The following is a 27,545-nucleotide window of genomic DNA, read 5'->3' as shown; positions in this document are numbered from 1 at the left end:
AATTGCATTAATAAAAATTGAGAGTAACAAATGAACTCGTAAACTAAATTAGCAAAATAAAGGAATCAAAAAGAGAAGTAGATAACTAAAGTACTAGAACAACAAAAAGTAGAAGAAAACTAAATTAAAGGAAGATTGAAATCTGAACCTAAGGAGAAATTGGAAGAAGAAATCCTAAACCTAGAGAGAGGAGAGAGCCTCTCTCTTTAGAAAACTACATCTCCTAAAGTGTGTATGAATGAAAAGTGAATGAATCGCTCCACTCCCCAACCTCTTGTCTTCAATTTCGGGCCTGAAACTGGGTCAAAATCAGCCCAGAAATCGTCCCCAGCGTTTTCTGTTAATTGCAGCACGTGACACTCGTCATGCATACACGTGGTTGATGCGTACGCGTCGCTAGGACTCTGCACTGGCCATGCGTAGGTGTCATCCACGCGTACGCGTCATGTAGTTGTGGCTTGGTCACACGTACGCGTTATCCATGCATGCGCGTGGACACCAACTTCTCAAAACTTCAATTTCTTGTGTTTCTTCCACTTTGGCATGCTTTCTTTCCATCCTCTAAGTCATTCCTGCCCTATAAACTCTGAAAACACTTAACACACATATCACGACATCGAATGATAATAAGAGAGGATTAAAAATTAGCGATTTTAAGGCCTAGAAAGCTAGTTTTCAATCATAGCACAAAATTAGGAAGGAAACTTAAAAATATGCAATTTACATGAATAAGTGGGAGAATAATTGACAAAATCCACTCAATTCAGTACAAAATAAACTATAAAATAGTGGTTCATCAGAGTTCTATCCGAGTTCTTTGGTCACTTTCTAGAATGACACCTGCCCCACTTCCGACTTTGTTTGATGACCCATCTACATATAGGCTCCATGTAGCTGGATCTCTTGGGTTTTCAGTGTATTCAGTGACAAAGTCAGCAAGGTATTGTGACTTAATTGCCGTTCGAGCTTCGTTCTTTAGGTCGAACTCAGACAGTTCCACATCCTATTGTAGCATTGACCCTGCCAAGTCCGTCTTTTGTAAAATGTATTTCATTGCTTGATTAGTGTGGACTTTGATGGTATGAGCCTAGAAGTAAGGTCGAAGTCTTCGAGATGTGAGGATAAGGGCATAAGCAAACTTTTCTCTCTTTTGATAGTTCAACTCTGCCCTCTGTAAGGCTTTGCTGATGAAATAGATAGGTTGCTGCCCCTTTTCATCTTCTCGGATGAGGGCTGAAGTTATAGCTCGGCTTCATACTGCAATGTATAGCACGAGCTCTTCCCCTTTGATAGGTTCGGTAAGTATGGGGCGCTGTCCCAGAAATGTTTTGAAGTCCTGAAAGACTTACTCGCATTTTGGGGTCCGTTCGAAATGCTTCCCTTTTCTTAGGATTTAGTATAAGGGAAGAGCGGATCTGGCTAAGAATCTGGATAAAGTTGCCAACCTTCCATTTAATTGTTGGACCTGTTTAACACAAGTCGGGCTCTTCATGTTGAGTATAGCCTGACACTTGTCTGGTTTTGCTTCTATACCTCTTTGGGTTAGCATGAAACCCAAGAACTTTCTTGCTTCCACTGCGAAGGTGCATTTTGAGGGATTCAACCTCATCTCATGCTTCCTTATTGTGGAGAACACCTCAGAGAGGTCGGACAACAATGTCGCATTCTCTCTGGTTTTGACGAGCATGTCGTCTATGTACACCTCTATGAATTTTCCCAGGTGAGAGGAAAATACTTTGTTCATTAGTCACTGGTATGTATTCCCCGCATTCTTTAACCTAAAAGGCATTACTACATAGCAATAGTTAGCTTTTGGAGTTATGGACGAAGTCATTTCTTGATCTGGCTTGTACATCAGAATTTGATTATATCCCGAGTAAGCATCCATAAAGGACAGATATCAGTAGCCTGAGGCTGAGTCGACCAAAGCATTAATGCTAGGGAGAGGATATGGGTCCTTGGGACAAGCTTTGTTGATGTCAGTGTAGTCTACACACATACTCCACTTTTCGTTTAGTTTCTTTACCAAAACGACGTTAGCTAGCCACAATGGATATTTTACCTCCCTTATGAACCCTGCTTTGAGCAAGGCTTGTAATTGCTCCTGCACGACCTGTGTCCTTTCTGGTCCGAGCTTCCGACGCTTTTGTTGAATAGGTCGAGAGCCCGGGTATATTGTGAGTTTATGGGACATCAAGTCAGAATCTATGCCAGGCATGTCAGAGGTTTTCCAGGCGAAGAGGTTGGAATTCTTCCTTAGTAGTCCGACGAGCTGTTCCTTCAGGTTTCCCTCTAGATTAGCCCCTATATTTGTTATTTTGTTAGGGTGATCTCCAATTTGTACCTCCTCTACTTTGCCTCCAGGTTGGAGGCGCATCTCTTCACGAATTCGAATTCCACCCAGTTCAATTGTGTTGACTTCTTTGCTTCCAGGGTTGCCTTTTAAATTAAGGCTTTCATTGTAGCTCTTACGTGCTAGCTTTTGGTCTCCCTTAATGGTGAAAATTCCTTTCGCTGTGGGAAACTTCATACAGAGGTGAGGTGTTGAGACAATAGCTGCAAGCCAGTTCAAGGTGGTTCGACCTATCAAGGCGATGTATGCCGATTTTACATCAACCACGATGTAATTGATGCTTAGTGTCTTCGACCTTGCATCCTTTCCAAAAGTGGTGTATAAGGATATGTACCCTAGGGGTCGGATTAGCGTATCCCCCAGTTCGAATAGGTTGTCTGGGTAGGTCTTTAAGTCCTTTTCTTCAAGCCCGAGTTTATCGAAGGCAGGCTTGAATAGGATGTTCGCCGAGCTGCCCTGATCTATCAAGGTTCTATGGAGGTTAGCGTTCAGGAGGATCATCGTTATCACCACGGGGTTATCATGCCCATGTATTATCCCTTGGGCGTCTTCTTTAGTGAACGAGATAGTAGGCAAGTCGGGCAGTCTGTTTTCCTCCCCGACTTGATATACTTATTTAAGGTGCCTTTTTCGTGATGATTTCGTCATTCCTCCTCCCGTGAATCCCCATTGATCATGTGTATGTGTCGCTGATAAACCACTATTTTATGGTTTATCTTGTACTCAATTGAGTGGATTTCATCAACTCTTTACCCACTTATTCATATTATTTGCATGGTTTTACATTTGCCTTCCTAATTATGTGCTTTGATTGAAAACATGCTTCTTTGATCTTATATTTGCTCATTATTAATCCTCTCTTATTACCATAGATGCCTTGATATGTGTGTTAAGTGTTTTCAGATATTATAAGGCAGGAATGGCTTGGAGGATGGGAAGAAAGCATGCACAAGTGGAAGGAATGCAAGAAGTTGGAGAAATTGCTAAGTTGTCCAGCCTGACTCTCTGCACTCAAACGGCTATAACTTTAGCTACAGAGGTCCAAACGACGCGGTTCCAGTTGTGTTGGAAAGCTAATGTCCGGGCTTCGATTTGATATATAATATGCTATAGTTCCCCTGACGCTAGGCGACGCGACCGCGTGATCCATGCGGCCGCGTCGCAGTGACGGAAATCAGCGCATTAAAATTCGAACCCAGCGAATTCTGGACTGTTTCTGACCCAGTTTGCGGCCCAAAAAACACAGATTAGAAGCTATAAAGTGGGGGAATGCATCCATTCATAAGGAGGCTCTCATAATTCATAATTTTAGGAGTAGATGTAGTTTTTAGAGAGAGAGGTTCTCTCCTCTCTCTTAGGATTAGGATTTAGGATTTCTCTTAGTTTCAGGAGTGACTCTCAATCCCAGGTTCAACGTTCTTTTACTTTATATTTATCTCTTACGTTCAGATACTTTAATGCTTATATTAGTTATGTTGCCTATTTGGTTTATGCTACATTCATGTTATGATTTTCTTAATTAATATTATTTGAGGTATTTCAGATTTAAGATTGCTTTGCTTTTAATTTAATTTAGATATTTTCTTCCTTTTTGGCTTTGATTAAATAATTGGTAACACTTGAGTTGTCAAACTCAGGGGTGGTTGAAATTGGCTGATTTTGCTTTAGCTAGGATTGCTCTAAACACTAGTCTCTCCACAGGAGTTGACTAGGACTTGAGAATCAAGCTAATTAGTCCACTTGACTTAACTAAGTGGGATTGAAATCCAATTCTCATCACATCTAATAAGGATAACGAGGACAGGATTTCCAGTTCTTCATACTTTGCCAAGAATTTATTTTATTATTATTATTTTATTTTATTTGTCATATAACATATTCCCACCTTACTTCCTAAACCCCAATTTACAAACTCATAACCAATAATAAGAACATACCTCCCTGCAATTCCTTGAGAAGACGACCCGAGGTTTGAATACTCGGTTATCAATTTCAAAGGGGTTTGTTACTTGTGACAACCAAAACGTTTGTACGAAGGGATTTCTGTCGGTTTAGAGACTATATCTACAACGCGACTGTTTTTATGAAATTCTTTACTGGCAAAAATCCTAACGTCAAAATGGCGCCGTTGCTGGGAAATTGCAAACGTGTGCCTTATTATTGGTTATTGTAAATATTTTTTGCTTTTTTTGTTTATTTGTTTTTATTTTTGCTTTTTCTTAAGTTAAGAGGTTATTGGTTTTTATTTTAAAATTTTTATCTTATCTTATCTTATTTCAAAAATCAAATTTCAAAATTCAAATTTAAAAATTTTCAAAATTTAAATTTAAAAATTTACAAATTTCAAATTTCAAAATTTCAAAAATTCAAATTTCAAAATTTTAAATTTCAAATTTCAAAATTTAATTTTCATTTTTAAATTTTATTTGTTACTATGAACTCTCACCCCTTTGGCTATGAGTCTGGTTACAATTATGTTGCAGGAAGAAGAAATTATAATGAGAACAGGCATCAATGTTGGAACAATCAAAGATGGGAGGAGCCACAAGGACTTGATCAACCCTTATGGCAACAACCACCTCCAATGGACTATCAACAACCACCACCATATGCCTATGAACCCTTTCCTCAACATAACTTTGGACCACCAAACTCACAAGCCCCTTTCCGCCATTCACCTCCATATGACCCTAACCCTCAACCACCATACCAACCACCTTATGAGCCATATGAACCATATATAGAACCACCCCAATTCCAATCCAATCACTCCCAACCACCACCACTTTCTTTTGTATCATGTCCAAGTCTGGCAACCGAAGAAGCAGAGGATCACCTAAGGGAAACAGTAATTAAATTTCAGGCAACCGTTCAACAGCTGGGGCAAGTATTAATTCAATGGGCTTCTAGACGCTTAAATACACAAGGATCAGCCACATCTCCATCTGGACAGTCTAGTGAAGAGCGTAGCATGAAGGAGATACCAGAAACCCCAGTGGACAAGACAGAGAATGAATTCGTACTAGAACAAGTAGAAGAAGCTGTCATTGTTCAAGAAGAAGAAGAAGTGGTTGAAGACTTAGGAGATACAGAACCTCCATGGGAAAGTCCAGTCATAGAGCCTCCTTCCGAGACGGTTGAAATTGATGCTGAGGAGGGTGTACAACCTCCAAAGCATATCATAGTTGAAGACTTGGAAGAGGTTGATCAAGAGATGGAGATTCAAGAAGAAGAAGCACAACCTCCCATGCCCTTGGAAAGCAATGAAGAGGAGATTGAATTGAAAGAGAGCTACCAAGAGGAAGAGATTGAAATTGAAGAAGCTTGCAAAGAAGTGGTAGTTATCAGAAAAGAGCACAAGGGAGTGGAGCTTGCAATTTCATTAAAAATACCTCCCCCTAAGTTGCCATCATCCTTCACAACATTCAAGTGGGTAAAATTCATATCCCATAGCTTTCTAATCCCACTTGAATATGGGCTACTGGAGACGGATGGTCAACTTAGAGCTCTTTGTGGTATTAAGAGTAAGAGGAAGATAGCCAGTGATAAGAATTGTCAAGCAAGGTTCAACATGGTTGTGTGCTCAAAGTTTAAATGCAAAGGTTGGTGTAAAGCTCAACTGAATGGGTCTAGGACGCTGTTTGGTAGCTGCAGTGAGAATTCAAATCACTTATCACCCAATTGGAAAAATACAGATCCCGACATGGATGGGTGTAAAAGCAAGATTTGGGATCCTGGAATCTGTTCTGACATCCAACACCCCGGGAGCCTAAGAATCTTTTTGAAGCTGCTCAAGGGTTTTACATGCCTAGTTTGGGACCCCGGAGGTTACTGGAATCACAAACACTGGTGGAGATTCCTGGATGAGTTTAAGCATAAGCCACCATAACAGGAAGCTCATCAAATGTCCAACTTAAGGACTTTAACTAAAAGTGCTAGGTGGGAGACAACCCACCATGGTATGATCGTTCATTTTTCATTTTTATTTAGTTTTATTTGTTTTTGAATTTTATTTTATTTTGTTATATTGAACCTGGAGTTTTGCATCACATTCATATTAACACTGCATTCTGCATTTTTCAGATTACAAAAAAAAAAAAAAACGAGCACGCGACGCGACCGCATCAGCGATGCGTCCGCGTCGCAAGGAGATGGGAGACAATATTAATATGAACAGAGAGTTTCGCAGGAGCAGCGCTGGAGGCGTGCCAATGGCACAAATTACCCCACGCGACCGCGTCATATGGGAATAATGGCCTCCCACGCGACCGCGTCACCCACGCGGCCGCGTGACCTGAAATCGGCGTAAAAAGGGTGCTTGGCCGAAAGTTGTGCTGGAGTTGGGCTAGACTCGTGCTGGAAGCCCAAGCCTCACCATGCGAACGCGTGCCTCACGCGTCCGCGTCATATCCCCATGATGGCCACTCACGCAATCGCATGCCCCACGCGATCGCGTCACCCAGAATTTTAGCAAAAAGAGTTTCGAACAGAGAGTTGCGCGACCACGAGGCTGCACTCGCGCCAATCGCACAAAACAGGCCACGCGATCGCGTGACCCACGCGTCCGCGTCACCTGACCTTATCACGCACCACGCGACCGCGTCACTCACGCGTCCGCGTCACAAGCGGCGCACAGATTATCCAGATCAGCCAAATTTCTTATCTTTTCTTCTCTAATCCTTATTTTTCTTATCTTTTCTTATTTCTTTCTTCTTCCTTTCTTCTTCCTTTCTTATCTTCTGTCCCTTCTCATCTCTCTTATTTTTCTTTTTATTTTATTTTAGTTTATTTACATACTTTCATTCATTATTTTCATTGGTGTTAGAAATTTATTTGGGTCATTATTTCTATATTTTACTTGTGGATTATTAGAGGAATTATTTGACAATTATATATATTTATTTTTAAAGGGTTGCTTACATGTTCAATTTATTATTTTCATTAGATTATTTAACATGCATGCTATGTGTTTGTGAAAACGCCCGTATGGCATTGTGCACTATTTTTCAGTATCTTTTATTCTACTATTCAATGCTTGCTTTTCATAAACTCCCTTTACTATTTTAATTGAATATAATTGTCAATACAAACATGGTAATTTATTACAAGTAATGCTTGGTCTATGCTACTCATGCCCTTTTCCGGCATGCCAATAAACACCTTGCATCCACTTATCTTTCGATGCACTGGCTATTTTTCATTGCTGACTTTTCACATGTACTCGAGAGCATGTGTTAATGTCAATTACATCCTAATGTGCATCCATCACCACTCTCCCATTCTCTTCCTGGCTATATATCTATTTGAATTTAATTTACTTTCTCTTCTCTTTTTCAGGATGGCCACCAAGAAAGGAAAAGAGAAAGTCATTCCCAAATCAACAGCAAGGAAAGGAACAAAAAGAGCCCCAGCTGAGGAACCACAACCCCCATCCACTTGCACATCTTAGCATGCACCGAGGACGGTGCAATCTTTAAGTGTGGGGAGGTCGATACCGATCTCCATGGGTTAGTACTTTCTTGTCTCAAACACCAATATTTTATTTTCTTTGTTAATTATTGTATTTGCATATTTAATTGCATGTTTATTTGATTTTTGCATTTAGTTACTGCTTGGTTAAAATAATAAGTTTCTTCTTAAGATCCTATTTTTTGAAAATTTTCACTAATTTAAAACCAAAATTTTTGTGTTAAACTTGTTTGAAGTTGTATTTGGAACATGGTTTTTGAGCCAAAGAACACACAACCTGTGAGACTTTGAGCTTATTTACATGGTTACATTATTTAACCATAAATATTTTATTCCTGTGTGTTTCCTTCTCTATGATTGTAATCTGTATTTTGTTCCAGTCTATATGTCCTTTGTTTAGTATATTTACATGCTTGCATATGATTGAGGCCATTATTTATTATTAACTCACTTACCCCAAATAAGCCTACCTTTTACATCACCTTTGTTAGTCCCTTGAGCTTTTAATCCCCTCTTGTTCTATAACCACATTACTAGCCTTAAGCAGAAAAACAAATAAAAAAATCCCAAGTGAATCTTTGGTTAGCTTAAGATAGAAATTGTGCATCAACTAAGTGTGGGAAAACTGTGGGAACATGGGTTAATAAGGGAATGTATCATGTTTCTAATTTATTTGAATATTGGAAATTTGGGAACCTACTCATGAAAAACTAAAATAGAAAAATAATGGAAAATCCATGTGCATTGATAAGTTATGTTTGCTTTTATGATTCAAAAAAAAAGAGAGAGAGAAAAAGAGAAAAAGAAAAAAAATAATATAAATGAATAAATAAGGGGACAAAATTACCCCAATATTAAGTTTAATAAAAGATCAATGCACATGTGATAAAAATTAAAGAAAATTTGGTACATGAGTATGAGAATTATACAAAAGTGGGAATTATGGGTAGCTAGGCATGAATTTAAAAGTATATAGAGTATATGTATATTAGGTGAGAGCTTAGGTTAATTGAAGATTCATATTATAGCTCACTTGGCCATACATATATCCTTACCTTTACCTCAGCCCCATTACAACCTTGAAAAGACCTCATGATGTTTGCATTGGTACATTAAATATTTGTTGATTGGTTAGATGAAGAACGAGGTTTAGAAAGCATGATTAGAGAAGAGTAGAGTGAATAACCCTATACACTTGAGAGATTAGAGTGATATACACTACCAGTGAGGGTTCAATGCTTGATTCTATGTTCCCTGCTTTCATGAGCTGTATTCTTACAAGTTTACTTGATTTTTATTGTATGATTTGAATTAGTGAAATCTGATTTATGTTTGTCTTGGAGAGTTTATTTACTTTTTAACCAAGTAGGTAGAAATATTTTGCATGTAGTTGCATTCATATAGATAGGTTGCATTTCATACTTTCTACCATTCCTCTTCATTCTTTATAGCTTCTCTTGAGCTTAGCATGAGGACATGCTAGTGTTTAAGTGTGGGGAGGTTGATAAACCACTATTTTATGGTTTATCTTGTACTCAATTGAGTGGATTTCATCAACTCTTTACCCACTTATTCATATTATTTGCATGCAAAAGTGGAAGGAATGCAAGAAGTTGGAGAAATTGCTAAACTGTCCAGCCTGACCTCTCTACACTCAAACGGCTATAACTTTAGCTACAGAGGTCCAAACGACGCGGTTCCAGTTGCGTTGGAAAGCTAACGTCCGGGGCTTCGATTTGATATATAATATGCTATAGTTCTCCTGATGCTAGGCGACGCGAACGCGTGATCCATGCGGCCGCATTGCAGTGACGAAAATCAGCGCATTAAAATTCGAACCCAGCGAATTCTGGACTGTTTCTGACCCAGTTTGCGGCCCAGAAAACACAGATTAGAGGCTATAAAGTGGGAGAATGCATCCATTCATAAAGAGGCTCTCATAATTCATAATTTTAGGAGTAGATGTAGTTTTTAGAGAGAGAGGTTCTCTCCTCTCTCTTAGGATTAGGATTTAGGATTTCTCTTAGTTTTAGGAGTGACTCTCAATCCCAGGTTCAACGTTCTTTTACTTTATATTTATCTCTTACATTCAGATACTTTAATGCTTATATTAGTTATGTTGCCTATTTGGTTTATGCTACATTCATGTTATGATTTTCTTAATTAATATTATTTGAGATATTTCAGATTTAAGATTGCTTTGCTTTTAATTTAATTTAGATATTTTCTTCCTTTTTGGGTTTGGTTAAATAATTGGTAACACTTGAGTTGTCAAACTCAGGGGTGGTTGAAATTGGCTGATTTTGCTTTAGCTAGGATTGCTCTAAACACTAGTCTCTCCACAGGAGTTGACTAGGACTTGAGAATCAAGCTAATTAGTCCACTTGACTTAACTAAGTGGGATTGAAATCCAATTCTCATCACATCTAATAAGGATAACGAGGACAGAATTTCCAGTTCTTCATACTTTGCCAAGAATTTATTTTATTATTATTATTTTATTTTATTTGTCATATAACATATTCCCACCTTACTTCCTAAACCCCAATTTACAAACTCATAACCAATAATAAGAACATACCTCCCTGCAATTCCTTGAGAAGACGATCCGAGGTTTGAATACTCGGTTATCAATTTCAAAGGGGTTTGTTACTTGTGACAACCAAAACGTTTGTACGAAGGGATTTCTGTCGTTTTAGAGACTATATCTACAACGCGACTGTTTTTATGAAATTCTTTACTGGCAAAAATTCCGACGTCAGTCGCTCAGGGGTCTGGAATAGATGCTCTCGTCGTCCTTCTTTTTCCTCCCTCATTCTCTTCCTCGGGTCGCCTGACCTGTCGGCCAAGTATCTGTCTAGTCGGCCTTCTCTGGCCAACTTTTCTATGACATTCTTTAAGTCGTAACATTCATTGGTGGAATGTCCATAGAGCTCATGGTACTCATAGTATTTTGTCCGACTTCCTGCCTTCTTATATTTGATTGGACGAGGAGGTGGAAGCTTCTCAGTGTGGCATATCTCTCTGTAAACATCCACTAGATAGACTCTAAGGGGAGTATAGTTGTGGTACCTTCGGGGTTTTTCTGGGTTTTGTTCTTCCTTCTTCTTGGGTTCTTTTTCCTTTTCCTGAGCTTGGTAGGCAGGGTTGGTCGGGAGAAAGGTTCTCTTAATCGAAAATTCTCCTCCATGTTGATATATTTTTCCACCCTCTCTTGCACATCATTTAAGGAACTTGGATGACTTTTGGATATGGATTAAGAGAACAAGCCTTCTCTAAAGCCATTAACTAATCCCATAATCACGGCCTCAGTAGGCAAATTTTGAATCTCCAACCTCTTGCTTAACTCCTAACAAACTCAAGGCGTGTTTTGTTTTATCCTTTTGGATGGAGAATCTGGTCAAAAACTTTCTTACCAAGTCGTCAAAGCTAGTCACCGACCTGGGGAGTAAGTTATTGAACCACTTCATCGCCGCTTTGGTTAGAGTGGTCGGGAAGGCCTTGCAACGGGTGGCATCAGAGGCGTCAGCTAGATACATCCGGCTTTTGAAGTTGCTGAGATAGTGTCTCGGGTCGGTCATTCCGTCATAGAGATCCATGTCGGGGCTTTTGAAATTCCTAGAAACTTAAGTTTGCATGATCTCTTCTATGAACGGGTCTTCTCCGCCTAGGGGGCTTTCCTCCCGGTCTGCTCGGTTATTTCAGTTTTGGAGGTCGGCTTCTAACTTTAAGAGCTTTTCTTCTAACTTCCTCCGTCGTCTTACCTCTCTCCGCAGCTCCCGTTCTGCTTCCCGTTGTCACTCGGCTTCGTGCTCGAGCAGTTCTATTTGTTCTCGTTGGCTATGGACTATGTCTAGTATCTCTGTTGTATGAAGAGGTTCCTCATCTTCAGAATGGTGGATTTCTGAATGAATCCGCCTTGGGTGGAAATTTCCTGACGTCCTCTCTCCATGAGTCCCCTGCATCTGTTGTGGTGGAGGAAGTACAATGGCGTTGTCTTCTAGCTGATGCTCAGATTCTGATTCAGACACCGTGTGGTCGTCTTCATACTGGTGTTCCGCTATTATCAGAGGGTGAATCTCAGGTCCCCGGCAACGGCGCCAATGTTCTGAGGATTACCTAAAACGTTGATTTGGGCTTGGACGTGAGGTTCAGGTCCCTTTTATGACAACGTCCGACTTGTTGATGCCGAGGTGCCGCCTGCCGAGTTCCTCATGAGGAGGGGGTGGTACCTGCAAGAGACTCCGATACTTAAGTTAGTAAAGGCTTTAGGCAAGTTTTTAGTAGATTAGAACGTAAATTATACCTGAGGGGTGTCTGGATATTTATAGTAGAGTGTTAACCATCTTTGTTGGAGTAGTTCCATCTTTATTGATGGATGACCGTTCCCTTTATCTTGGAAATTGTTGAGATCTATATTTTAGGGAGATATAGATTGTAGGCGAGATTTGGGGAGGCAGTTATTGGCTTTTGGGCTGGTGGAACTGGCCTTTTTGTTGGCGTCCGACCTCTTTAAAGAGGTCAGATATATTCTTGAAAGTCTTTTTTATTAGCGGACCTTTTTATTTGTTGGGCCTAAATTCGCTTATGGGACTAAGATATGAACAGTGACCAAATATAAAATTAGAATAGGTTAAAAAGATCTATAACTTATTTGAGTTAAAATTATTTATAATGTCATATTATTTTAGCAGATTTTATTTAAAATTTTTTGGGTGATTTTAATTATTAGGAATTTTTAAATAAAGTAAGGGTAAATTAGTTTTTCACTCAGATTTTCACAAATTAATATCTTTCTGAGACCTGTATGTCACCCTGTTTCTTTCGGTTGGCCGTGACTAGTTATCCGTTAACTCACTCGTGGCAACTGTCGATATTAAGTATATTTTGATAATACCAAATAGATCAATTGTCGGCTAGCACTTTTATGGCTGCTGAATGGAAAAAGATATGGTTTGTGAGATATCAAGAACTTTTTTCACGCCACTTCATTCAATTCCGATCCATTTAGACATAGGTAGATGACTAATATAAAATTGCTTTATAAATATTAAAAGTTTCATGGCGTCAGTTGTTTAGTTAATCCCTCTCAGAATGTGTTGACTTCGGCTCTTGATGGGTGTTTAAATCCTTTATTAAATTCAGTATAGTTAATTATCTAGAGAAGACTATTATCATTAATTAATTGCCTGAAACACCTTTTACCGTGCAATTGGGATTAAGCACACTTTAGAACACAATAGGTTAACAAGAATTAATTGGTTGTGGTTATTTATTTCATTTAAAATTTTGTTATTAGTTAATAGGATGTTGTATACATAAAATAAAATTCGAACTTCAAATACTTATTTAAATGAATAAGTGAGATGATCACTCAACCAACTTATATCAATTGTTGTGCATCTCCTTTTTAATCATATTCATTTTCAGAATGTCAATAATGGATATTAATTTGGAGGTAACTACTTTCATTTTTTATTAGGAAGTGAGATAAACCTAATTAATTAGTGGAAATCAAACCTCGACTCACATCACATTGCAATTAGTCTTGAAATTAAAGATGCTGTTATCTTCCTTTATTCAGGTAAGAATTTTTAAATACATTTTGGTTCTTTATATATTATTTGTCTTCCACATAATGTGAATGCAAGAAATTATCTGGTTCGCTTAGCCAGCGCTAAAGTGCATTTTTCAATTTTTTCATATTAAAGAATCACAAAGTTAATCTCAAGAGATACTCAGTGCTATTTCTTTTTCAATATGTCAGAAATCCTTATCATAAATCAGCGAAGCAAATTCGGACAAGTTTTCCTATGATGATATAGAAGAGGTGAGGCACCCCATTATTTTATTTTATTGTTTAAAATATGAATGAATTCGACACCAGCCAATTAGTTCACTGCTGAGTCAAGACATTATTCGATAAATGCTTACATAAATATTTCCAAATTATTTACTACTGTTGGATTTAATTAACGAGAGAAATTTCGGCAGTAATTTGCATAATGATAATCCGTCACTAAAGTTGATATAATCTTGGAGCTATTTTGTTTTTTTTTTTTTTTTAAATAACACTAGTATTACCATAAAATTTTTTGTGAAAAAATTCAACAGTAATTTATTTAATCAAAACAAGGAATTTTAATTAATAAATCAAACATTATCGTTATATTTTTTTATCTAAAAATTTGACAATAATAACATCCTATATCTCTTTTCGGTCTACTTCTCACAAACTCAAACTTTAACTCACATTTATTTAAGTTCGAATTATATCTAATTTGTTTATATTATTTTAGAAAAAAAAAATTTAGTACATTACATATTTAAGCAAACATTAGCTACCAAAAAATAAATTATTAAATTATATTTATTATTGTCAATAATGAAAAATCAATCTGAGATACTATGCAGGTAACAAGAGAAATACCTGGACATAAAGGCCAAGGCTGAGATTAGTAGGGGATACAGCGCAGGAGACTCATTGTATACTGACGACTTCACTACATATATATGCTGTCATGTCAAAGAAAATAGTATGTAACATATAATCAACCATAACAATGCTTAACTTACATTATCTTTTATCTAATTTGCTATATATCAAATTTTTAAGAAAAAATATATTATTATAAGATTAGGAATACAAAAATAAAAAAGTAATTTAAAAATTATTATCACAGGATTCAAAAATAAAATTTTCGGAACAGTAATTATCAATTTTTTTAGATTTACTTGTTATCTGATTTTTCTAAGAAAATTTGACAAAAGTCTAACGGTAATAATGTATGTCATATTCTTTTTATTCAATGATGACATATTTGGTTAGAAAATCTAATGATAAAAATGTCTTTATTTTTGTCGGATCCAAAAATTTGAGATAATTATTTTCTTTCGAGATGTTTGTTAGAAATAGAATTGTTACACATCTAAATATTTTTTCATTTAAATTTATTCAAATAGGTCTAACACTAATAAAAATTACTCTCATTAAAAGAGTGTCATTACACGCGCTTTTTCTTCTTCTCCTCCCCTGCGCTTCTTCTTCTTCTTTCAAATACACGCGTACGTCCTCTTTTTCTTTTTTCAAATTCACGCATACCACCTCCTCCTCCTCCTCCTTCGCGCACGCAGATGCTCCTCCTCCTCCTCCTCATTTTTCGTTATCGTTATCACCAACAACACCAATATTTTGCTAATGAATTATTTTTTCAATCAAATTGAATAGAATGCAATTGCTGAATTGAATAGAATGCAATTGCTAAATTGAATTGAATTGACACAGGTGTTCTGAATTGAATTGAATTGATAATATCTAAATTATAGACACAGATGTTTTGAATTTGATTTTATATAATGGATAATGTTCCATTCATTTTTTTTCCAAAGATAATAGGTTATATTTCATTAATTATTAAAAAATGAAATACAAAGATGTCCAAAAGCAGAACAGCATAATAAAAGGTGGGGATTTCCCAAAAACACTACACTGAAGGTATTCATCCAACGGTGCGTGGTCGAAAAACGAAGAAAAATCTTAAAGAAGAAATAATGATAAATCAAATTGAATGCAACTAAGAGCTTGACTCATGGAGATGACGACCTAAACTGGGAGTTCTTTGGATTTCACGGAGCAACTTGACAGAGCTTGCTAGAATGGCAGACGGCATAGAAGTAGAACCTTCAAAAATCAACTGGTTGTGAGCTTTCCAGCAGTTCCAGCAAATGATGGCAAGCAATTGAGGATTACGATCAGCATTCTTCAACGGGTTAAGTATCTCTGTTGATGCAATCCACCATGTCCAAAAGTCGTTAGAACTCTGAGGGGGAAGACAGTCACGAAGATAACTCTGAGACCATACGTCTTTAATTCTAGAGCAATCGATCAAACAATGAGTGACTGTTTCCGTTGCTTCATGACAGCAAGGACATATTGGTGATATAGATGGGATGTGGTGATGAATCTGAGCAAGCACCGGAAGTCGGCCATGGAGAGCTTTCCAGATAAATAGCTTAATTTTGTGAGGCAAGTTCAACTTCCATAGATCAATCCACGGCTTTTTCTGCTGCATATAATTAGGGCAAAGCTCCAGAGGCGGATGGTAAAATAAATAGCCAATTCTGTAACCTAAAACTGTATCATATTGCTTTGATTTGTTCAAATCCCATTGCAATTTGTCCCTACTCTGCTGAATTTTAATTGACAAAATCTTGTTTGCAACGTCTTGGGGAAATAATTCTTGAATGAGATTCTGATTCCAATTTCTATCTTCAGTAATTAGATCTTTAACTCTTGGAACCAACTCAGAAATAGCCTGTCTATTTGGCATGTCAGAAATCATTAAAGGATACGGAGGAGGCAGCCAAGGATCCTTAAAGGTTCGAATATTCCCACAGCCCAATTAAGACCTTTTTCAACAATTTTTCGGCCTTCCAGTATGCTCCTCCATCCCCAAGAAGGTAAGACTCCAATTTCTGCCGTTATAGCATTACCATTGCTAAAGTATTTACCTCTTAAGATTTTGGATAATAAGGAAGTAGGCTGTGTTACAAGTCGCCAAAACTGTTTGCCTAAAAGTGCCAGATTTTGGATTCTGAGATCTTTAAATCCAAGGCCTCCTTCTTTTCGTGGGCGAGTCATAGTGTCACAGCTAATCCAAGCCATCCTCCTTTTAGAACCTTTTTGTCCCCACCAGAACTGAGAAAGTAGAGAGTGAATTTCCGAAATTAAACCATCAGGCAACTTAAAGCAAGACAATGTATAAATAGGAATAGTTTCTCCCACTGCCTTAAGCAATACGTGTCTACCACCTGACGAAAGAAGATTGTGCTTCTACCCTTGGATTCTTTTCCGAACCTTTTCTTTGATCATACTAAAAGAAGCCTTTTTCGATTTAGAGACTGTAGAAGGCAAACCAAGGTATTTATCCTGAGCCCCAATATGATTAATATTCATAGAGTTAGCCAGTAGTGTACGAGTAGTGGACGGAGTGTTGTGGCTAAAGAATACAGCAGATTTATTAAGATTTACCCTCTGGCCACTGATGCTTTCATAAGAATTCAATAAATGCAGGATATTTGAACATGCTTCAGGATTAGCCTTACAGAATAAAATGGAATCATCAGCAAACAGGAGGTGGTTGACCTTGGGACATCGCCTATGTATCTGAAGACCCTGAATTAGTCTGTTTTGTTCTGCCTTGTGTAGCAAGAAGGAGAGACTTTCTGCACAAAAAAGAAAAAGATAGGGGGATAGAGGATCTCCTTGTTGAATACCTCTATTTGGTTTGAAGAAACCATAAGGTTGTCCTTCCACAATAACAGAATAAGAAACAGTTGTCACTAATTCTCGAATCCACATGATCCATCGGGAGTCAAAACCAAACTTCTCCAATATAAACTAAAGAAAGTGCCATTCCACCCTATCATATGCCTTACTCATATCTAATTTTAGCGCCATTTTATTTTCGAGACCCCTTTTTTTGTTCTTCAAGTAATGCATACACTCGTGAGCAATTAGGATATTATCAGAGATTAATCTGCCTTTAATAAAAGCACTCTGCGTAGGGCTAATTAGTCTATTCATCATACCCTGAAGCCTATGTACAAATACTTTGGAGATAATCTTGTAAATGACTGAAGATAGGCTTATTGGTCTTACCTGAGTCATATCTTTAGCATCAAAAATCTTGGGAATAAGAGAGATCTGAGTGTGGTTAAAACCCTTCAAGATTCTGCCCCCAGAAAAGAAGCTCTTAACTGCTCGAAACACATCACCACTAAGTATGTTCCAGAAGCTTTGAAAAAATTTTGCTGTCATACCATCATCTCCTGGAGCACTTTGAGGATGAATGCTAAATGTTGCGCATTTCACTTCCTCATTAGTCACTGGTCTTTGAAGCCTATGATTCATGTGAGCTGTAACCTTAGGTTCAAAATCAATAAACAGAGGTTCAGGGTTCTCATGACAAGTGGAGGAAAAGATGTCCTTGAAATAAGATTCAGCCACAGAAGCAATACCAGCATTTGAAGTAGCCACTTCACCATCACTGTCAGTTAGTTGCCAAATTCTATTCCTTTGGGTTCGATTTCTAAATTTCTGATGGAAGAAAGCTGTATTCTGATCACCAGATTTGAGCCATTTGACTCTAGACTTATCTTTCCAATAAGATTCCTCATTTTGCAATGCTTTTTCAAGTTTGTCCTCTATTTCTGAAATGATGTCGCCTCCATGAATTCCTGCTAAACAAAGTTCCTCTAATTCCGACTGTAGTAAATCAATCTCCACCTTTGAATTAGATCTGTGTTCTTGCTGCCATCTGACAATCTTATGCCAACAACGCTTTATTTTTTGAGCTAGGATATACATGGCTGAACCATCAATCTGTTCATGCCAAACCTCTCTAACAATCTGCCTTATTTCATCATTGGAACACCATCTTTCTTGGAATTTGAATCGGCATTTAGATCTCTCAGTTCTCGGATTAGAGTCTAGGAGAAGAGGGGCATGATCCGAGCCTGATTCTGATAGTCTAAGAACCGTTGCATTGGGATAGAGTTGATGCCAATCAACTCCTACCAGAAATCGGTCCAGTCTTTCCTGTATCAACTCATCACCCCTCCGTCTATTTGACCAAGTGAATGGTCTTCCGACCATACCAATATCAATCAGGGAATTATCATCAATAAAACTATTAAAGGTTTCAATAGAAGAAGGAGATTTAGCACCCCCACCTTCTTTCTCCAATTGATTAGAAATGGCATTAAAAATCCCCCATTAACACAACCTTACCATCGAACTGTTGGGTGACTGAAGTTAATTCAGCAAATTGAGCCATTCTATGTTGATCATTTGAATTGAGATAAACACCTAGAACACCATAGGGATCATTAGAACCAGCTGTCAGAACTGATGCCACAATGAAAAATCTACCATGCTGTAAAATCTGAACAGTGCAACCGTCCCTCCATGCCATTGCCAAACCCCTGACAATCCATCCGGATCTACAATAAACCATTTCTTGAAACCACAAGATCTTAGTTTTCCTTCAACTTGTCGAGATTGATTTTTTGATTCACAGATAAAACCAACCTCGGGGGAGTAGGATTTGCAAATCCCTTTAAGATTGTGGATTGACAGGGGTCTCCCCAAACCCCGACAATTCCACGAGAGCAGTTTCATATTTCTTTGGGTGCCACTTGAAGGTTGGCACCCTCCACCGTCATAGCAATTATATGAGGGTTCTGAGTCTCTGATTTGTTGCTCATGGTGTAAAGAAAATCAGAATTGGTATTCAATGATTCCAAAGAGACATAAGATATATGAAATGAGTGAATTAGAAAACGGAACGAATTAAAAGAGGAATGAATTGGGAGATAAAACGAAAATTAGGGAGCTAAGTGAAAAAGAAATTAAGAAAAGAAAGTAGAAGAAGATGGAAAAGAGTTTGACGAAGAAAAGACAAAGAAAGGTGTAACCATGGAGGCGGCGCAGTGAAACCTTAGCAAAGCGTCGGGCGCTAGATGAGGAGTACGTACTCCCACTGAGATGATTTGTGATTTTGTACTTTCTTAAAATTTGGAAAGATATAATGTTCCATTCATTTAATACTATACAATCGTTTCACCTTAATAACGTGTTCGATCGGTTCATTCAGAAATCTGTTTTGAATTTGATTTTATATAATGGATAATGTTTCGTTCATTTAGTACTATACAATTTTTTCACCTTAATAACATGTTCGGTTCATTATGAATTGAATTGAATTGAATGGACGCAGATGTTCTGAATTGAATTGATGATCTCTAAATTGTAGACACAGGTACTTTGAATTTGATTTTATATAATGGATAATGTTCCGTTCATTTAGTACTATATACAATTGTTTTACCTTATAACATGTTTGGTTCATTATGCAGAAAAGCTGTTTTGAATTTGATTTTATATAATAGATAATCTTCCGTTCATTTAGTATTAACCAATTGCTTCACCTTAATAACATGTTCGGTTTATTATGAATTGAATTGAATGAATGCAGGTGTTCTGAATTGAATTGAATTGAATTGATAATCTCTGAGAGGAGGAGAAAAAAGAAGATGAAAAGAAGAAAGAAAGAAGAAAAACCTTCCTGTGCAAATTTGGAAGAAGAAGAAGAAGAAGGGAAAAAGAAGAACCCGCGTGAATTTGGAAGAAAAAGAAGAAGAAATATGAGGAGGAGGAGGAGGAGAAGGAGAAGGAAAAAGAAACGGAGAAGGAGAAGGAGAAGGAACACGTAATTTAAAAAGTTGTTGCAACAACTTGGATAGACTTAGATAAGAATTTTGCTTGGATGTAGAGCTTTATTTTGTCAAAAAATACCAAACGGTAAATCTAACGGTAGCTTAAATTAATTGAAAATCAACAATAAAAAAATTTATATTCAAATGCAACAGAAAATCGGACAATAAAAAAATATTTTTTATACAATTAAATAATTTTATTGCTGACAAAAAATTATTCGAATTTTATTATCAACAAAAATGCTCTTAAATAATTTAAAAATGTGACAAAAATATTCAAAAGAACTATTATTTTTTATAAATGACAAATAATTTTTATATTTGACAAACTGTTTATGCATTTAATTTAAAATTTTATAGGAATATTTAGATAACTGATTAAAAAATACACAAAAAACGAGATAAAACTTTTATCTTTATATTTTAATTTATTTTTTAAAAGTATTATTGGTGGTTAAAAAAAACTACAAAAAAATTTAAAAAATATTTATTGAGAGAAAAATTATCAAGTTTTAAAAATAAAAATATCTAATTTTTTTAATCATGAAAAAATGTATTAAAATTTAATCTGTAAAATATTTTTTAAAAATACATATTTAATGCTAGACATTTTTATTGTATTTTAAAATTATTTAAAGATATTTTTATTAATAACAAAATTTAAATATATTTTTTGTCTATGACAAAATTATTCGAATATATTTTTTATGATTTATCTAAAAGTATTTTCGGCAATATCAGAATCTCAATCTCATTACTGTTAAATATGTTCTGAACTTTTATTATTTATACACGCCTAATTATTTCACATGTCTTTTATCAACCTTAAAAAATTAATTATATAATAATATCATTTCCTAGTTTACCACAAAAGCATAAAGCATCTGTTTATCTGTAACATGCATTTGGCCTTTTTATCAATTTAAAAAGGGTACTAGTGATTATCTCAAATGCCTATTTTGTTTATTTTACTAAGTAATATCAAGTGCGTGACTTGTTCTCACTTTCCCTTCTGCTTACGTAAGAGGGCTGCTTTCAAAGTTGGCAATGACTTAGATCCAAGACTTAAGATTATGTTGCCATGTCATTCTAAACAAAGTGCCATGCGAATGGCATCATATCAGAAAGAAACAACTTAAGACGCCACACGTTTAATTTTGTGTTGATGATATCATATTAGTTTTTAGGGTTCTTTTAATTAATTAATTAATCTCTCTATGTGCAAGCACATATTCTCTCACACAAACATAAACATGTTGCACATCTATTTCCTAAATAACAAACTTGTTTAGTGTTTTTAATAATAATTGTTCGTTGGACTTGATTATCTCATTAGGTCGATGGCATCATCTGTTCCTTTTTCTTTTAATTATATTGTTAATATTTAGTATAATTATTTTCTAATGGGTGTCCTTTTTCTTTTCATTGGTTCAAATAGGATAGAAGGACTTATTTCATCAAACTTTTTAACACCACTTTTTCCCCCTTATTAACATTCGGAGTTGTGTCATCAATTTGTTCCACCCAAAAAAGAACTCTCATTTTGAAGGTGTGTAACACGATGTGGTGAGATCATCTATTTACACATCACCCATATATTATTTTGTGGGCTCAGTATCATCCAGTCACATAATTAATTGAAAAAATATTCTAAGTACAATAAGGGCGGCATATATATATAGAATACTTTTGGTTATCTTCTCAAAATTATTAATTTGCATTGATTCCTTAGCATAACCTTTTTATCCTTTCAATTTTCTTTTAAAATACTCTATCGTTATATTATTCTACAATAAATTACAGGTAACATGCATATTTTGATACCAATATATTTGTTTTTTACTTCTATTTTATATTTTTAAAAATATTAATTTTAAATAATTATATTATCAATATTTAATAATTAATTATGATAAAATTTGTCAATAATCATAATATTTTATATCATATTTTTAACAATTACAATAATTCATTTTAATATTTTCATAAATATTATATAATATATATAAAGTATTTCATTTATCGCTCATGAGTGTAAATTTTAGAATTAACATTTTTTTATTTTGTTTTTAAATTTTGTTTTTGTCTTCCTTAATTATTTCATACATAACAATAATAATATATATATTTTTTTATCGAAATTAATTCTTTTCAAGGTATAAGTTAAAATTTTGTCATCCTTTTATAAATCTAACTTTTTTTTATTCTTTTAATTATATATAATGAGTGTTCATACTCAATTTTTTTCTTTTGTTATTGCAACAAAATTATTTTTTACCGAAATTATTTATTATAACGCAGCATTACATCCATCATATTTCATTCGAGTTGTTTTTGTTCATTCGAGTGCTAATTATATAGATGTAAGAGTTTAATGTAGTAGAAACAATGAATTTTATTTTATTGAAAGATAATTGAATTTTTTTATATACTATAACTAACCTGAGAGAAGTTATCTTTTGTAGGGGTACTGAATTTATCATTAAGAGCTTAATGTATATACTTATTCTTGCTTTATCACATTATTACATGGATAATAAATAATGATACTTATTTAATAAGACGATGGTCTGAATTTGTACGAATTTTATATATTTAATTTGATTAAATTATTTTCATTAGTTACCGTTATGAAAATGATTCTAATGTGTAGGTCTAGACATCAATAACTTAGATATTATTTAAATAGTTAAATTTTAATATTAGAATTTAATTAACTAATTTTAAATGAATTTGACTTTTAAATGAATTTGAAAATTTATGTCACTTTATTAGTTAGTCTATTAAATTTAGATATATAATATTTATTTTTTAATTTTTAATTTTATTTTTTACTATTTATAAGTTTATTTTTTAATATGGTAATATATCATATAATTTTGATATATTTTAATTTTTATCTATTAATAATTAAGAATTAAATCATTCAAAATAATAATGATATTTTTTTGTCAATAATACTAAACGGGTATAAGAAAAAGAATACTTTCAATACGTGTTTGACATAATATTTTACGTATATTAATATATTATTATGAAAAAGATAATATTTGTATATTATTAAAATTAAAGTGTGTGTATTAATATTTTAAATTAATTAATAGTCAAAATATACATGACTATATCATTAGGAGATCAGAAAGATGATATTCTAATATAATACTAACTATACTAATGTAAATTATACAAAGTATACTATAATTATATATAATTATTTATTTTTAAATTAAAAAATCAAATTATTATATTATTAATTATAATTTATTTTTTAATTTTAAAGTATTATAATTAAATGCATATACTTTAATTAAGGGATAAATATATTAGTTTATTAAACATAATTTTTAAATTGAATTTTGAGAATAAAATAATATTTTAAATTTTTTCATTGTTAGAAATCCCATTATTAGTTTATTTTCGGTAGGTAGTTTGAGATTTTGTTTTTTAATATATTGGATATGATTTTATTTTAATATTTTTTATTATGATTAATTAATAATTTTTTTCTGATATTAAAAGCACTATATTTACAAAAAAAAAACATACATATTAATATATGATTATGAAAAAGATAAATATTTTTATATTATGAAAATTAAATTTTGTATATTAATATTTTAAATTAGTTAATAGTAACAACTTATATTATTATATTATTAGAAAAAAGATAATATTTAAAGTTATTACTAATTATACTAATAGTACATAACTATTTGTTTTTAAATTACAAAATCAAATTACTGTCTAATATTAATAATTTATTTTTAATTTAAAAAGCATTATAATTAAATTTGTAAACTCTAATTAAGGGATGATATATTAGTCTATTAAACATAATTTTTAAATTAAATCTTGAGAAAAAATTATTTCAAATTTTTTATTGTTAAAAATTCTATAATTAGTTTGTTTTAGGTAGTTACTTTGAGATTCTGTTTTTTAAGATATTGGGTATAATTTTATTTTTTTGTTATTTATTTTATTGTTGATTAATAAGTTTTTTTTTCTAATCTTAAAGCACTATACTTACCAAAGGAACCTATATATTAATATATGATTATGAGAAAGATAATATTTATATGTTATTAAAGTTAAAATCTGTGTATTAATTTTTTAAATCAATTGGTAATTAATCTTTTAAATCAATTAATGGTAGCAACCTATGTGATTATAACTTTAGGAACAATAATATTCTAATTTATTACTAAATATACTAAACGTAAATTATACTAAAATTGTACATACTATTTGCTTTTAAATTAAAGGATAAAATAAATTACTATATTATTAATTAATAATTTATTTCTTAATTTTAAAAAATATTATAATTAAATGTATATAGACTCTAATTAAAGGATAAATACATTAGTCTATTGAACATGATTTTCAAATTGAATATTGAGAAAAAAATAACATCATAAATTTTTCATCGTTGAAAATTTCATGATTAATTTGTTTTAGATAGTTACCTCAAAATTTTGGTTCTTGATGTATTAGGTATATATGATTTTATTTTCATAATTTTTATTATATAATTAATTAATAATTTCTTTCATAATTTTAAAAGCATTATTATTATATTTATAGAAGGAATATGTTTATTATTATATGATTATGAAAAAAAATTATATATTATTAAAGTTAGAATATGTATAATAGTTTTTTAAAATAATTAATCATAGGAACGTATATAATTATACTAAATATAAATTATATAAATTAATCATACTTAATTATTAAATTAGAGAATCAAATTATTATATCATTAATAAATAGTTTTTTTCTATTCAAATTATTAGATGAAATTTTTAAATTAAATTTTGAGAATAAAATAATATTTTAAATTCTTAAAATTTATATGATTAGTTTGTTTTAAGTAGTTACTTGATATTTTATTTTATGATATATTGAAAATGATTTTATTTGGATGCTCTTTATTATATCATTAGTTAATATAGTAAATAGTCATTTACTATGAAAGGTTAAGATGCTATTAAGAATGACTATGAATAATTTAAATAAACTTTATAACTATAAAAGCTTTATTCTGTTTGATATTTCTAACCAAATATCAATTCACTACAAGAAAATATTGGAATAGCGCAGCGACCGATTTTAGCGACTGAAAAAAATAGTTGCTAATAGCAATCGATTTAGCGACCAATCTAGAATTTCCAGGATCAAATCAATATTGGTCGCTAAATCGGTCGCTAATAGCAACCGAATTAGCGACCGATAAGTTTTAAATACAAGCAAAATAAAATCGGTCACTAAAATCGGTCATTATTTTTTTATTTAGCGACCGATTTAGCAACCAAAACGGAAATAATGTCTTTGGAACTGTTGATCACAAAAGCGGTCGCTATTTTTTATTTTAGCGGCCGATTTTGCAATTGATAGTGAAATAGGGTGAATAACTGTTTGGTCGCTAATTCAGTCACTAAATTACTGGTCGCTAAATCGGTTGCTAATTGTTAATTTAGCGACTAATTTTAGTGACTAACATAATCAGTCACTAATAGCCACCGAATTAGCGACTGATTAGTTTTATACAGCTAGAATATAAATGGTCGCTAAAATAGGTTGCTATTTTTTAATTCAGCGACCGAATTAGCAACCAAAGCAAAGGAAGGAATGTCCTTGGTACTCTCTGTCACAAAATCGGTCGCTATTTTCTTATGTAGCGACCAATTTTGCAACCAATCTATAAGTAAATAGAATAACGTGGTTAGTTACTAATTCGATCGCTAATGTTGTGGTCACTAAATCGGTTGCGATTTTATAAACTAATCAGTCGCAAAACCAGTCGCTAAGTTAAAAAAGGATATTTTCTGAATTACCCTCACTAACCCTAACTCATCCACACCATTCTCATCTTCTCCAATCAGACACCATTGTCATCACTGAGCACCATTGTCGTATTCTTCACCTCCGTCTTTTGTGCGTGTCTCGCCGCCGTCTCCTGAGGTCCCATTGGCATTATCTTCTCCGGTCTCGGCGCAGTCTCCTGAGATCTCGTCACCATCTTCTTCTGATATCTTGGCACCATCTTCGTCGTCTTCAAGCAGGTAACCTCCTAATCGCTGATTCTGATATATTTTGTTAGGTTTGGTTTTTTCCCCTCTGGTTAGGGTTTTAGCGATGTGCTTTGTTGAATTTGCTTGTTGATCCGTTCCTTTATCTGTCTTGATTCTTTTTTTGTTGATTTTAGGAGATTAACTTGTTGAATTTGCTTGTTGATCCATTTTGTTTGCACATGAACAATTAGTCATGCTTCTATTGTTCAATTTGAATATATTACTGTAATCATTCCTTGTATATCGACAATTAAAATTGTACAAGTATTCCAAGTTTGACTAACATTTTCTCTGACATGCAAATCAATGATCTTTACTCTAAAAAATAAAAATAAGCTTTGATTTTTCACATTTGATTATGTCCTTTTACTTGAAGTTCATTGAACACAAACCATATATGACCAGAAGGCAGATGTTTTTAGTTTTGGAATAGCTCTTTGGGAGCTTTTAATGGGAGAAGTGAGTAATTTTGTGCCAGGCAGTGGTCTTTGCTGCTTTAACTTCCATTAGTTTTTCGTCTCAATCCTTGATATTACCTTTCTATTATTTTCTCATTGTATATTCTACCTTTTTTCTTTTAATCAGCTACCATACTCTTACTTGACTCCATTGCAAGTAGTAGTTGGTGTGGTGCAGAAGGTTTTGTTCTGTTCTCTTTACCAATAATTTTGGGGTAAACATTTTGTTTTTCTCTTATTTATGCAAGATAATTCTTTTGGTAGACATATGCATGATAATTCTGTTCTCTTATTTATCCCCAAAAATACAAATCCAAGACTTTCTGAATTGCTTAGTATTTATGTGTACTGTGCCTAGTTGAGAGGTATGTATGATAGGTTTTTTTATTCTTGCTTGCTTGTTCATGTAGGAAATATCGAACACTTCTTCTTAATTCCAGTTCTGTTGAAGATTCAGGAAGGGTAAGTTTGGTACATGGCTGTAAGTAGAGAATCATCATGAGTAACAATACTATCATTTTAATGTATGAAACTACTTTAAACTGAAATAAGTAAATTATGTTCCACTATCCCAAAGGTTGAAGGACAATGCTTCTGGTCATATTTTGCATTATTATAAGTTATGCAAAGCCTGAGTCTGTTTCCTAAAGTGAAAAACTGTCCTTTTTACCAAGACTGTTTGGCATATAATTGTATTAAAGTACAGAACTAAAGAATGTATTCAGTAATCATTTGTGGAGTGTTTTGGTTTTTTTAGTAGATTGGGCTTTCTAATTAAAAAGACCTAGTAATCATCAGTACATAGAAAGAACAAAAAATAAAATTCTTACCATCTCCTAAAAAGCTGTGCTCATTGATGGAAATTAGTTGAATGTAATCTGAAAAAAAAATATTTTTATGGTAATAGTGTAG

General features: G+C 33.8%; 1 protein-coding gene across 1 annotated transcript; it reads right to left on the bottom strand.

The window, feature by feature from the left end:
• Positions 1 to 1,637: 1,637 nt before the first annotated feature.
• LOC112748774 (uncharacterized) lies at positions 1,638 to 2,854 on the bottom strand. Its single transcript, XM_025797015.1, has 2 exons — positions 2,063 to 2,854; positions 1,638 to 1,778 (listed from the first exon to the last, which is right to left on the bottom strand). The coding sequence occupies exons 1-2, from the start codon at positions 2,852 to 2,854 to the stop codon at positions 1,638 to 1,640; spliced, it is 933 nt and encodes a 310-aa protein (XP_025652800.1).
• Positions 2,855 to 27,545: the final 24,691 nt, after the last annotated feature.

The sequence above is a fragment of the Arachis hypogaea genome, chromosome 15, assembly GCF_003086295.3.
Source record: "Arachis hypogaea cultivar Tifrunner chromosome 15, arahy.Tifrunner.gnm2.J5K5, whole genome shotgun sequence".
NCBI lineage: Eukaryota > Viridiplantae > Streptophyta > Magnoliopsida > Fabales > Fabaceae > Arachis > Arachis hypogaea.
The sequence above is the reverse complement of the archived record's forward strand: the minus strand, read 5'-3'. Positions and strand labels throughout refer to the sequence as shown.

Bases quoted from the DNA above. Each gene is read 5' to 3' on its own strand.
- LOC112748774 (XM_025797015.1), bottom strand. From the start codon at position 2,854: ATGATCCTCCTGAACGCTAACCTCCATAGAACCTTGATAGATCAGGGC. The intron at 1,779-2,062 runs GTAAAATATCCA...AATGCCTTTTAG, and splicing joins AAGCAGGGTTCATAAGGGAG to GTTAAAGAATGCGGGGAATA.